At 40.6% G+C, this 12442-nt stretch overlaps 1 protein-coding gene across 2 annotated transcripts in view; it reads left to right on the top strand.

The window, feature by feature from the left end:
• Window positions 1–12442, top strand: part of ELOVL2 (ELOVL fatty acid elongase 2) — a 184967-nt gene that overhangs the window by 146016 nt on the left and 26509 nt on the right. For both annotated transcript variants that reach the window (XM_073631054.1, XM_073631055.1), the window contains 2 exons: window positions 8615–8692; window positions 10871–11042. In XM_073631054.1, the coding sequence (XP_073487155.1) occupies window positions 8615–8692; window positions 10871–11042 (250 nt within the window). The remainder of the gene's footprint in view (window positions 1–8614; window positions 8693–10870; window positions 11043–12442) is intronic.

The following is a 12442-nucleotide window of genomic DNA, read 5'->3' as shown; positions in this document are numbered from 1 at the left end:
TATCGTCTGCAAATACAGAGATTGAACTGTTTATCCCATCCTCCAGGTCGTTTATGAACAAATTAAATAGGATTGGTCCCAGCACAGAACCCTGGGGAACCCCACTACCCACCCCTGACCATTCTGAGTACTCCCCATTTATCACCCCTTCTGAACATGCCCTTGTAGCCAGTTTTCAATCCATGTACTCACCCTATGGTCCATGCCAACGCAACTTATTTTGTACAGTAAACGTTTATGTTGAACTGTGTCAAATGCTTTTGCAAAATCCAGATACACCACGTCTACGGGCCTTCCTTTATCTAGATGGCAACTCACCTCCTCATACAAGGTTAATAGATTGGTTTGGCAAGAACGATTCTTCATGAATCCATGCTGATTACTGCTAATGATATCATTCTTATTACTAAAATCTTGTATATAGTCCCTTATCATCCCCTCCAAGAGTTTACATACTATTGATGTTAGGCTAACTGGTCTGTAATTCCCAGGGATGTTTTTTGGGCGCTTTTTAAATATTGGTGCTACATTGGCTTTTCTCCAATCAGCTAGTACCATTCCAGTCAATAGACTGTAAAAATTAGGAACAACGGTCTGGCAATCACCTGACTGAGTTCCCTAAGTACCCTCGGATACAAGCCATCTGGTCCCGGTGATTTATTAATGTTAAGTTTCTCAAGTCTAATTTTAATTCCATCCTCTGTTAACCATGTAGGTGCTTCCTGTGTTGTGTCATGAGGATAAACACTGCAGTTTTGGTTACTGAAGCCCCCCGATTCACTCGTGAAGACTGAGGAGAAGAATAAATTCAATACCTTTGCCATCTCCCCATCCTTTGTAACCAGATGTCCTTCCTCATTCTTTATGGGGCCAATATGGTCTGTCCTCCCTTTTTTACTGTTTACACACTTAAAGAATTTCTTGGGATTTTTTTTGCTCTCCTCCGCTATGTGTCTTTCATGTTCTACCTTAGCCGTCCTAATTGCACCCTTACATTTCTTATTGCATTCTTTATAAAGTCTGAATGCTGAGGATGATCCCTCAACCTTGTATTTTTTGAAGGCCTTCTCCTTTGCTTTTATATGCATTTTTACATTGGAGTTAAGCCATCCCGGATTTTTGTTCGCTCTTTTAAATTTATTACCCAATGGGATACATTGCTAAGTTTTGTTCATTTCTCTGACTCATTGTGTGTTTTCTTTTTTCTGCTGTATATACAACCTTTGCTTTGCAAACAGTTATTACATGACAATGAATTTTCAGAGCAGAAAGAGTCATCTAAAGCCAATGCAGATGCAGCCCTTTGCTTGCCTTTATCCGTCCCTTGGGGCACCATTTCATCCATTGACACCAACAATGGGGCAGAATTCCTGTTGCTGACACCAACAATGGGGCACTATTCTTCCCACTGAAACCATCAAAGAGGCACAATTCCTTTTATTGATTAGAAAGCTGGGGAACAATTCCTTCCATTGACACTATTGATGGGACATAATTCCTTCCACTGCTATTAACAATGGGCCACTATTCCTCCCACTAACACCAACAATTGTGCACTATTCTTCCCACTGACACCAATGGGAGGAATACAGACAATTCCTTCCATTGACAGCAACAATGGGTCACTATTCCTCCCACTAATACCAACAATGGGGCACTATTCCTCCTACGAACACCAACAATTGTGCACTACTCCTCCCACTAATACCAACAATGGGGCACTATTCATAGTTACATAGTTACATAGTAGGTGAGGTTGAAAAAAGACACACGTCCATCAAGTCCAACCTATGTGTGTGATTATGTATTATTATTATTCCTTCCACTGACACCAAAAATGGGGCAGAATTCCTTCCATTGACACCAACGATGGGGTACTATTCCTGCAACTGAAGCCAACAATGGGTGCCATGACATTTCTACTCCCACTGGCCCTAGTCTGGCCCCCCTAAAGTCTATAGGACAGTAGACTGGCTCTTTGTTTAGAAAGTTTGGAGACCCCTGATCTAAAGGGAGCACAGGAATAGTCACCCCTTTCTCAGGTGCCATGTTTCTAATAAAAACCTGAGAGAGCTCTATGGACAAAAGCATAGCGAGGGGTAGGAGTCTGCTCTGACTTATTGACTTGTGTGTGTAAATGTCATCTTGAGCTATTGAGCTCTGTATACAGACTTTTTACAGCAGAAAGCAAAGGAAACTGGAAAATGTGTAAGTGAGCCTAAACCACTACCCGTTGTCTGAAAAGGAGAATACACAATAAAAAAAGCTAAGTTCACCTTTTCGCAAAAGAAAGAAGGGTCAGAAGAGAGTCTCATTTGTTGATATGGTCACGCTGACTAATGACTGCTCATCATTATGATTCGATACAGCGTCCGTACTGTGTAGTGAAGTTTTACATTACAGCAGGTAAATGCAGAGGGGACCTGCGGTGGAGTGTGGGGAAGGTATTGTGGGTTAGTTAACTTTTTCATTGTTTTTGTGAGGTTAGCATTTAAAATGTATTTTATATTTACCAAATTCAGAAAAAAAAGATTTACATTTTTTAGTTCCAAACAAAAAAAATAATAAAGAAAATATGTACAAAACGACTTATGGTTAAGTAAGCTATAAAGTTTATACGCTAGGATAACTTTGGACATTTGTTTCAATAGACAGCATTTTTTTTAAGTACAGGAACCCTACTGAAGCTTGCTTTATATATATTAATTAGCATTACAATACAGTCTACTTGATTTTTCTTGCACACAGCGGCGACTTTCAGTGCTTACATGCATTGCATGAACAAGTGCTGCTGTCCTGTGGTACTAATAGGTTGGCTGTTCAGAGTATGCAATGTGTGCCAAAGGTCATCAACCCATGAATAGGAGGACAAATGCCAGCTACATTCAGCTCATGAGATTTATCCAGAATAAATTCTTAACTCTGCAGAGACAAAAATCATGTTTTAGTTTAAATTCAGAACATGCTTAGTTCTTAAGATTCCAGTGTATGGGGAAGCTTGGCATAATGTGAGCTCAAATGCAAATTTAGAATAAAGGGCCATAATCCCCGCAAGTTACTATAAATACTCCTTTTTCTGTTTCAGTAATGTTAATGGAGTTTTCAATAATTTACAGGTTGAAAAACATTAGAAAATAGTGCATACTCCTTACAAGATGCTGAAAATAGCATTGTGCATAGAAGGCCTCACAAGGCTAGCATACAACATAATGGTTTCAACATTCGGACTGTGCACTAGAAGTAGATTCTAAGCAATATCTCATCCCGGGACTAGGGATTAGGGAGTCACATAACTCAAAAGGGGTATAGTCTATGTGATGGGGAACAGTAAGGAGTAGGGAAAGGGGGAGACAAAATTAAGGAACACATATATTAGGGTGGAAGGGTGAGAAGAAATAGTGAATAAAAGTGTGTGTAGGATATGAGGTGGGAGGGAAAGAGGAGACAATGCCAATAGCGTGTAATCCAAGGCTCCCAAATTTTGTGTAATTTAGAGGTCATCCAAAGTGTCTGCCATTTTCTAAATACCCTTTTTTAACCTTGCTATTTTGGATTTCTATCCAGTTGATAACCAATTTAAAATTAAATGGCAACAGTATGAATCAGTATAAGGTTTTAAACTGTGTTTGTGTATAGGAAGGTCGTTACTGAATATAATGCCTTCTATGAAGTGGTACAGGTTTTTTCATCAAAAGAGAAGTTCCTATTCTTTTGCTTCAAAAATCATACTTACCTAGGTGGATGCAGCATCAGTCCAGTGCTGCATATGTCCCCTGCCGGCTCTAAGGCCCGGTTCACACTTGTGCGATGCCAGACATCGCATGTAATTCGCAGTGCACTGCTGTTCACATTACATGCGATGTCTGTGCGGTGCGATATCAACCATATAGATAGTATGTCTGATATCGCACCACATTTGGTCCAAACACGCACAGGACCCTTTTTTCTGTTTGGACCAGAATCGGATTGCATGTGTGTTCACACATATGCGATCTGATTCATATCCGAACTGTCAGTTTGCAGTGCGATATGCAAGGTGAACTGGGGGTGTCATTAACAATTTATTGACACTCCCCAGCGATTCGCATATGGCAGTGTGAACTGACATGTGAGTCATTGTGATGCGGGAACCCGCAGTGGAGACGCGGTGTTCTCGCATCGCACAAGTGTGAACCGGGCCTAAGACCGAGAACCGAGAGATCAAAGACTGCTGATCACTCAGTTATCAGAGCTCCGTGAGCAGAAAGTTGGCGACTGGCTCTCTGCTCTGTTGTCCTGCGCTCACTGGAGCACTAGGGCTCTGAAGGGGACCCTCGCTGAAAGACTGAGCCAGGTGCCAGTCCAGGCATGTGGGTGGATCCCGACGTTATTGTTGCAATCTTTCCCCAGCCCAGACCCACTCTGTGACGTCAGCTGACAGTGGGCTTAAGCCCGCTGTCTGCTGAAAACTGGCCATAGGAGTGCAGAACGAACTGCACTTCTATGATCCACAGGAAAAGTACAGCCAAATTAGATTTGGCTGTACTTCTCCTTTTAAAGGTCTTCTGAATAATAAATTCACCCAGGTCTCTGCTTTTCATCCATATTTGTAGTATGGACCCTTCTGCATGCTGGTAATGCTGACAATAACATTGCTTTTATGTGCTTCTAAGACTAAAGGCTGATGCAAAGTTGTATTAGTGTCCATAGTGCATTATTACATTTGAATAGCTGGTCTATAATCCCAAACATGCACCTGCAAATAGTGCTTGCTGCTATTCCCCAGAGTGGGTAAGTGGTGGAATCTGTGTTCTAGGGTTCTCAGACTGGTAATTGATGGTTACCTTAGGACTCATATGTAGATGGAATTGCTGTCAAAAACTTCCTTTTGCATTTGAAGTGCAGCTCTAATGCATGCGTTAGAACACAACATGCAGAAAAGGCCGTTGTTTGATGCAATTCAAATGTACAGTATGTATCCCTATAGGACATGATTCATCCAACAAAATGCAAAGCAAAACCATGTAGGTCAAATTTAGACTGAGAACCGTCATTTACATTACACCACTAAAGTAAATACGAATCTGGAGACTTGCATTCAACGTGTGCTTCAAATATAGGAACACATTGCCAATCTATGTAAGCCCTTAATTGCCAATTATGAGCCAAGCACTTCCCAAACGTCTACATATCACAGAACCAATTTAGATTGTTAAAGACAAGATTTTGCATGCAATATTTGCAAAAAATAGGTGAACCGTCCACAAATGCAAATTGATAACATTACTGTAAACCTTAGAGTGTAATTATATGACAGATTTGCAACTGTCTGCCTGAAACTCCCAAACAGACTAGACAAAATTATTCACGGAGAATCGTTTTAAATATTGGAATTTGCGTAAGATATAGCATATCCTGCGGCTTGTGTTGGAAGACTCCAGCAAGTTGTGAGTAGCAGGATTCAGTAATGAAATTAGTAATGAATCCGTAACTATTCTTAGCAGAACTGACTTCTCTAATGACAGCTTAACCTGCCATTAGTGGAGGTGGAATGTTTTGTAATACTTATTACTTCATAGCAAGGCTCGTTAGATGCTACAAACACGATCATCATGGAAATATGCCATACGCCTACATAATGGCAATTTAGCAGCCTGTTAAGACCACTTTAGGCTTTGTGGACGTTTCCAATTCTAAATGTCTTGGGAACTGATTTTGACAATCTTTGTTCAGTAGGCAAATTAGTTATTCTTATACGCTAATTATGTCAGCATTCTTTCCTTAAAACCCTAGGTGCATGGGTTTAAGTTCTTTATCTGGTGGTTGGCCTTGCGATTGCTTGGGTCTTATCAAGTAGATCTGGATTCCTTCCACAGTCCAAAAATATACTGGCAATTAAACGGACTCCCACCCATGCTGGCAGTGCTGTGTGTGCAGGTGTAGGACTTGTGAATGGTACTGCGTTCTCTGTACAGGTCTGTGGAATATATTCACATGGTATTATGTATTATGCTGTAGCAGACTTTCACAACCTTTTAACATAGAGGAACACATAAAATAACTTGGGCACACCCTGCTTTTAATTATTATATGTACAGCTCATGGTACATTGGCATGGGCACTAAGTTAAGATATAAAATAAAAAGAATAAGAATGTTGGATCCTTAGCGTATTTGGCACCAAGGGCTGTTTTTCAATAATAATAATCATAATGAAATGAAATAAATAATAAAGTCCAGAAAAGAATAGCAGACATTGAAAATTGCAGTGTTCCTTCACATTGGTGATCAGTGGGAGAAGGGCCCCTTAATATTGATGGTCTGAAGAAAGAATACTCCTTAAAATATTAGTCAGTGGGAAGAATATCACGCTTACAAATAGCTAAAAAGATTATTGGTGTCAGTGGCTATTTATCTAAGAAGAAGAAATTGTTAATTGCTCAAGCAACTTCTGGAAGAACCCTAGTGTTCCTTGGAAGCATAGTTGAAAAAGACGACCGCCTAACTGGGAAAATACGTCATTTGTTTGACGTTAAATACCGGGGTTATGCCTGCAGCTAGATGCCATAACCCCGGTATTTTCTTTTCTCTCAGGCGCCGGACTTTCAGATAAAAGCTGATTCACCTCGGGATCACTTTTAGAAGGGCCCCCCCTGCCACTTGTCATTGTTTCTGGGGCTTACCTTACCGTTCGGTGAGCCCAGGACTCCATCCGACACCATCAGTGGCTTGCCATAGAGATAAGCGATGGCAAGATGGCAGTCACTCATCTCTATGCCCTTGGAGGACCGGAGCAACGTCATGACATCACTTCCAGTTCTTAGGCCATGTAAACATTGCTTTTTTTTTTTCTTAAAGCGAAAGATTTTTTTTTTTTGATCTTTTGCTTTTAAGGGTAAAGGAGAGATTTGGGGTCTTTTAGACCTCAGATCTCTCCATAAAGAGGACCTGTCATGCTGTATTGTTATCGCAAGGGATATTTACATTGCTTGCGATAGCAATAAAAGTGATCACAACATTTTTTTTAAAGGGACAGTGTAAAAATTTATAAAATGTAATAAAAAAAATCGTAAAGCGCCTCTGTCCCCGCGTGCTCGCGCACAGTAGTGAATGCATATGTAAGTTGCGCCCATTTATATAAACAGTGTTTGCACCACACATGTGAGGTATCGCCGCGAACATCTGAGCGAGAGCAATAATTCTAGCACTAGACCTCCTCTGGTAACTCTAAACTGGTAACCTGTGGAAATTTTTAAAGTGTCACCTAGATTTGTGAAGTATCATAGTTTGGCACCATACTACAAGTGTGTGCAATTTTAAAGCATGACATGTTTGGTATCCATTTACTTGATGTAACATCACCTTTCATATTATACAAAAAAAAATTAGGGCATATATGTTATTTTTAAAAAAATGTATTAAAGTGTATTTCTTCTAAAAAAATTTGCGTTTTAAAAACCGCTGCGCAAGAAACGTGACATAAAAAATTGCAATGACTGCCATTTTATTCTCTAGAGTCTCTGCTAAAATATATATACTGTGTATATATATATATATATATATATATATATATATATATATATATATATATATATATATACACAGATATATAGATATATCTATATGTAGATAGATAGATAATGTTTGGGGGTTCTAAGTAATCTTCTAGCAAAAAATACAGATTTTTACTGGTAAACACCAAGTGTCAGAAAAAGGCCTGGTCCCTAAGTGGGTAAGGTGAATCTAAAGTCTTTTTTTAAAATAAGAAACAAGTTTATACTTACCTGCTCGGCCCAAAACTCCTCATCTCAGGACCTCCACTGACGCTCTTGACTCCTCCTCTTCTCTTCTGAGTGTGTCCCTAGAGAAAACCACTTGCTCTGGGGGCACACTTGCCAGCTCGATCCCAAGCTGCGCTGCCAGCGTCCATAGACACAGACAGCATGGCTTGGCACTGCCCCCTGTTCTTTTGTCACAGTGGCTCCTGCTGCCTCAGCAAATCTGTGAGAGCGGGAAGTAAGGGGAGAGAAGAGCTGCAGACAGGCACAGCGCTGAATCGATTCAGGGTTCAGGTAAATAACGGGAGGTGAGGGAGATACTGATGCCTAAACATTTACATATCTGCAAGAAATGCTTTAAGGTAAAAAAAAAAAAAAGTTCAGGTTTTATAACTACTTTAAAGCAAAGCTAAACTATTAACATATCTTACACAAATAGTCCCTCTAGTGGTGAATATTGGGAAGGGGTTCAAACAAGTGCTGGAATTTAAACATTTTTATATTTTTCTGTTTAAATGTCAGTTATAAATAACATCTATATATTTTACAATCAGAGGCAAGTTTTATATCTCTGAAAATGGGTAAAGCTCTATGCATTTTTATTTGTATCAAAATAGAAAAAATACATTCTAGATATAGAATCAATACATTTGTCATTGGTAGCAGAAATAACCTCCCACTATAGAAGAGATACGGTACTTTATGTCGGTAAGGTTTGTAAAGTGTGTTTCCTGTCCACTTCATCAGTGCAGATGTTGTTTTATTTTGTATTCTCTAAAAGAGGATCACATATTTTAAAATTGGATCGTCTATGTGTATTTTGATACAAAAACACAAACTATATTTATCTTTTTACAGCTTATTCTTTCTACATGGGAAGGAGGCTACAACTTACAATGTCAGAACTTAGACAGTGCGGGAGAAGCAGATGTGCGGGTAAGACATGGTCTGGGCATAGCAAGCTGAGAAGCCTCCGGGCTGTCATAAATAGACTCAACACAAGTTTACCTAATAGCATGCAACATACGCTGAGCAGCCATAACATTATGTCCACTAACAGGTTTCATGAATTACATTGAATATCTCATTACAATGACATCTGAAAGTTGGTGGAATATTTTAGGTAACAAGTAAACTGTTGTCCCTGAAGTTGATGTGCTGAAAGCAGAAAAAATAGGCATCGTAGCTTGTTTGGGATGGGGCTGTGTAGCCACAGACCAGTCAGGGTGTGCATGCTGAGTCTACAGCCAGAAGCGGCTACACATTGACCACGTGAGCATCAGAACTGGACCGCAAAGGAAGAAGGTGGCCTGGTCCAATGAATCACATTTATTTTCACATCATATGGATGGCCAGGGGGTGTCTGCTTTTCTTACCTGGGGAAAAGTTGGCACCAGGGCGCAATATGGGCAGAAGACAAGCTGGTGGAGGCAGTGCGATGCTTTGGGCAATGTTCTGCTGGTAAACTGCGAGTCCTGCCATCCATGTGAATGTTACTTGACACATACCACCTACCCAAACATTGTTGCTGACCAAGTACACCCCTTAATGGAAATAGTATTCCCTGATGGCAGTGTCCTCTTTGAGCAGGATAATGCACCCTGCCACAATGCAAATATGGTTCAAGAATGGTTTGAGGAACATAGCGAGTTTGGGGAGTTGACTTGGCCTCCAAATTCTCCAGATATCCATCTGTGGGATGTGCTGAAAAAACAAGTCCAATGTATAAAGGCCCCCACCTCGCAACTTACAGGCCTTAAATGATTTGCTACTGTAGGCTTGGTGCCAATTACCACAGCATACCTTCAGTGGTCTAGTAGAGCCCATGCCTTGATGAGTCAGGGCTGTTTTGGCAGCATAGGCAGGACTTTCTTAATATTGGGTGCGTGGTCAAAGTTATGGCTGGTCGGTGTATAATGTATAAAACAAATACTTATCTGCTGAGTTCTTTGTTGGGAATATTGTAGGACAGCAGGGAAAAGATGGTTCCACTTAGCTAAAACAGGAGAAATAAACAACAGACGTGCAAAATTTCACTAAATCATATCTTTTTGGTATCAAAATTGGAATAAAGTGTGAGCTGTCCTGGAAGATTCCTGGAAAGGTAGTTATCGGGCAAGGGCAAACGCTCATTTTCCAGTCATCTTTCAGAACAGTTCTGGAGAAGAAAATAAATCTAACTATGATGGGAAACCCTCTTGGAGAATTTTACAATTGAAGACCTGATTATGGCTAAATAGGGGTTTTATCCTGGAATGTCTGAAGTGATCACAAACCATGCCAAAGATCTTAGGAGCACATAAAAACACTTCAGTGGGCTACTGCTCCATAAAACACACCAGAGCAATAAATCCAAAAACATCTAATGTGTGTACTCTGCTTTGGGTTGGCTTTATACGAAGGCCCTTGTGTGGATTGGGGGGAACCCCATGCTGTTTTTTTCTGTGATTTTTTTTTTTTTTAATGCCAGAAATTCTTTTCTTTACATTCAGCTGGCAGCGGGGAAACCCACTGACAGCTGATAACTCATTGGTCACTAAGGACATGGTGGCTTCCCACTCCTTAACAACCATGTTGTTTTACCTTGCAAATTTTGAAGTTTTTCTTTTTCTTTTACTGTGTATACTGTTTAAAATCCACTAATACACTGCATCACCCTGCTCTGCACATGCAAGGGGTGACGTCACTTCCAGGATGTGGGCAGAGGAGGCCATTCATTTTGAAGGACTCACCAACGAACTAAAACCTTGCACCTTCAAAACACCTGCATTGCAGCACACTACAATGCATGATGATGCACTACCATACATTTGTTGTGTGCTACATCAGATTTTAGGACTGCATTGTGGTGCTTTGGCAGCCCATTCAAATACATTTGTTGCCTTAACGCAACATGCTGTGACGTGCATGCACTAATGCAGCACAACAGACCAGATAGGTCTGATTGGGCCCTGAATATTTTTGGGAAGGGAAGTGTGTGTTTGAAACAGATGATCTGGTGGAATTTAAAAGGTAGCCCTAACTTTACATACTTGAGTAATGGAAGTGTTAATTTCCACCAAAGGTTTTTTAATGTGTTGCATATAAAGATCACGTGTTCATCTTACTTTACAGGTGGCCAAAGTGCTGTGGTGGTATTATTTTTCCAAAGCAATTGAATTTATGGACACAATTTTCTTTGTTTTACGGAAAAAGAATAGCCAAATCACTTTCCTCCATGTTTATCACCATGCCACAATGTTCAATATATGGTGGTGTGTTCTCAACTGGATTCCATGTGGACAAAGTAAGTGTTAAGCTAAAATGAAATGAGCAATTTATATGAGACTTGCAGTAGCATAAACTGTGCAATCGGTTTTACACTATATTACCAAAAGTATTGGGTCGCCAGCCTGTACACGCACAACAACTTTAATGGAATCCCAACCTGCGTATGTAGGGTTCAATATTGAGTTGAATCACCCTTTGGAGCTATAACGGCTTCAACTCTTCTGGGAAGGCTGTCCACAGGCTTTAGGAGTGTGTCTATGGGAATATTTGACCATTCTTTCAGAAGCGCATTTGTGAGGTCATTTGAAGAAAAGGCCTGGTTCACATTCCTTGCTCTTTTTTTTTTTTTTTTTTTAACAACAAGGTTGGTCTTTATTGAAAAAAGAGACATAGTATGATACAGATACTTCTTGACAAGTGATATAGCAGTTACACCAAAAAATTGCAATAACATACATGTGAGGAGCCTAGAAAATAGACATAACGCCCTGCGTTAACAGGTGTCTTACTCCTTCAGAATAAACATCTATTAAACATGGGGAGCCTTGGGAAGAGGGAGGGGGGAGGAGGCTCCAGAGAAAAGCATAAATACAACAGACTCGACATGTCTGTAGGGAGCAAGTGTCTATCGACAGATTGACTAAGTGGGATCGGTCCATGGCTGCCAAATCCTCTCATACTTCATGGGACACCCTCTACTCATGTATGTCAGCTTATATAATGGCAGTACCGCATTAACCGAGTTTTCCCACGCCCTTATAGTTGGAGGCAAATGGAATATCCATTTCAACAGGATCTCTTTTTTGGCATAGAAGAGTAGAAGCGAGATCAGCGTCTTAGTATATCTAGGCATTTGTTCGTCATTTTGTACACCTAACAGTGCTAGTTCAGCCGGGAGAATCTACCTGTAGGCGAACATTAATATACTCTCCCACCGCGGCCCAAAACCGTGTCAGCCTGGGGCAGGTCCAAAACATGTGGAAGTAAGTGCCCTCAGGTGAGAGACAGCGTGGGCAATTCGGAGAATGTAGCGGATAGATTCTGTGCAGTCTCTGAGGCGTATAGTACACCCTAAGAATTATTTTTATTAATTTGTCCCTAGAGGATATCACTAGTTTAGAGCTATTCTCAAAACATTCCTCCCAGGTCTCTCTATCCAAGTCAGGTAAATCCGCCTTCCATTTATCCCACAGGACATCCATTTTAGGCAAGTCTGTCTGAAGGATAGCCAAGTATACAGCAGAGAGGGGTTTACTGATGGATTCCTGTGCCAGCAACTCCTCAATAGGGTCCGCCTTAAGAGTGGGGGGCGATGGGAATTGTGCTCTGGATGCATGGCGCAGTTGGTGATATCTGAACGCCATCCATGCAGGGAGTCCATATTTGTCCACCAGGGCCCTAAACGAAAAAAGGGAG

This window comes from Aquarana catesbeiana, linkage group LG05 (assembly GCF_042186555.1).
Source record: "Aquarana catesbeiana isolate 2022-GZ linkage group LG05, ASM4218655v1, whole genome shotgun sequence".
Lineage (NCBI taxonomy): Eukaryota > Metazoa > Chordata > Amphibia > Anura > Ranidae > Aquarana > Aquarana catesbeiana.
The sequence above is the reverse complement of the archived record's forward strand: the minus strand, read 5'-3'. Positions and strand labels throughout refer to the sequence as shown.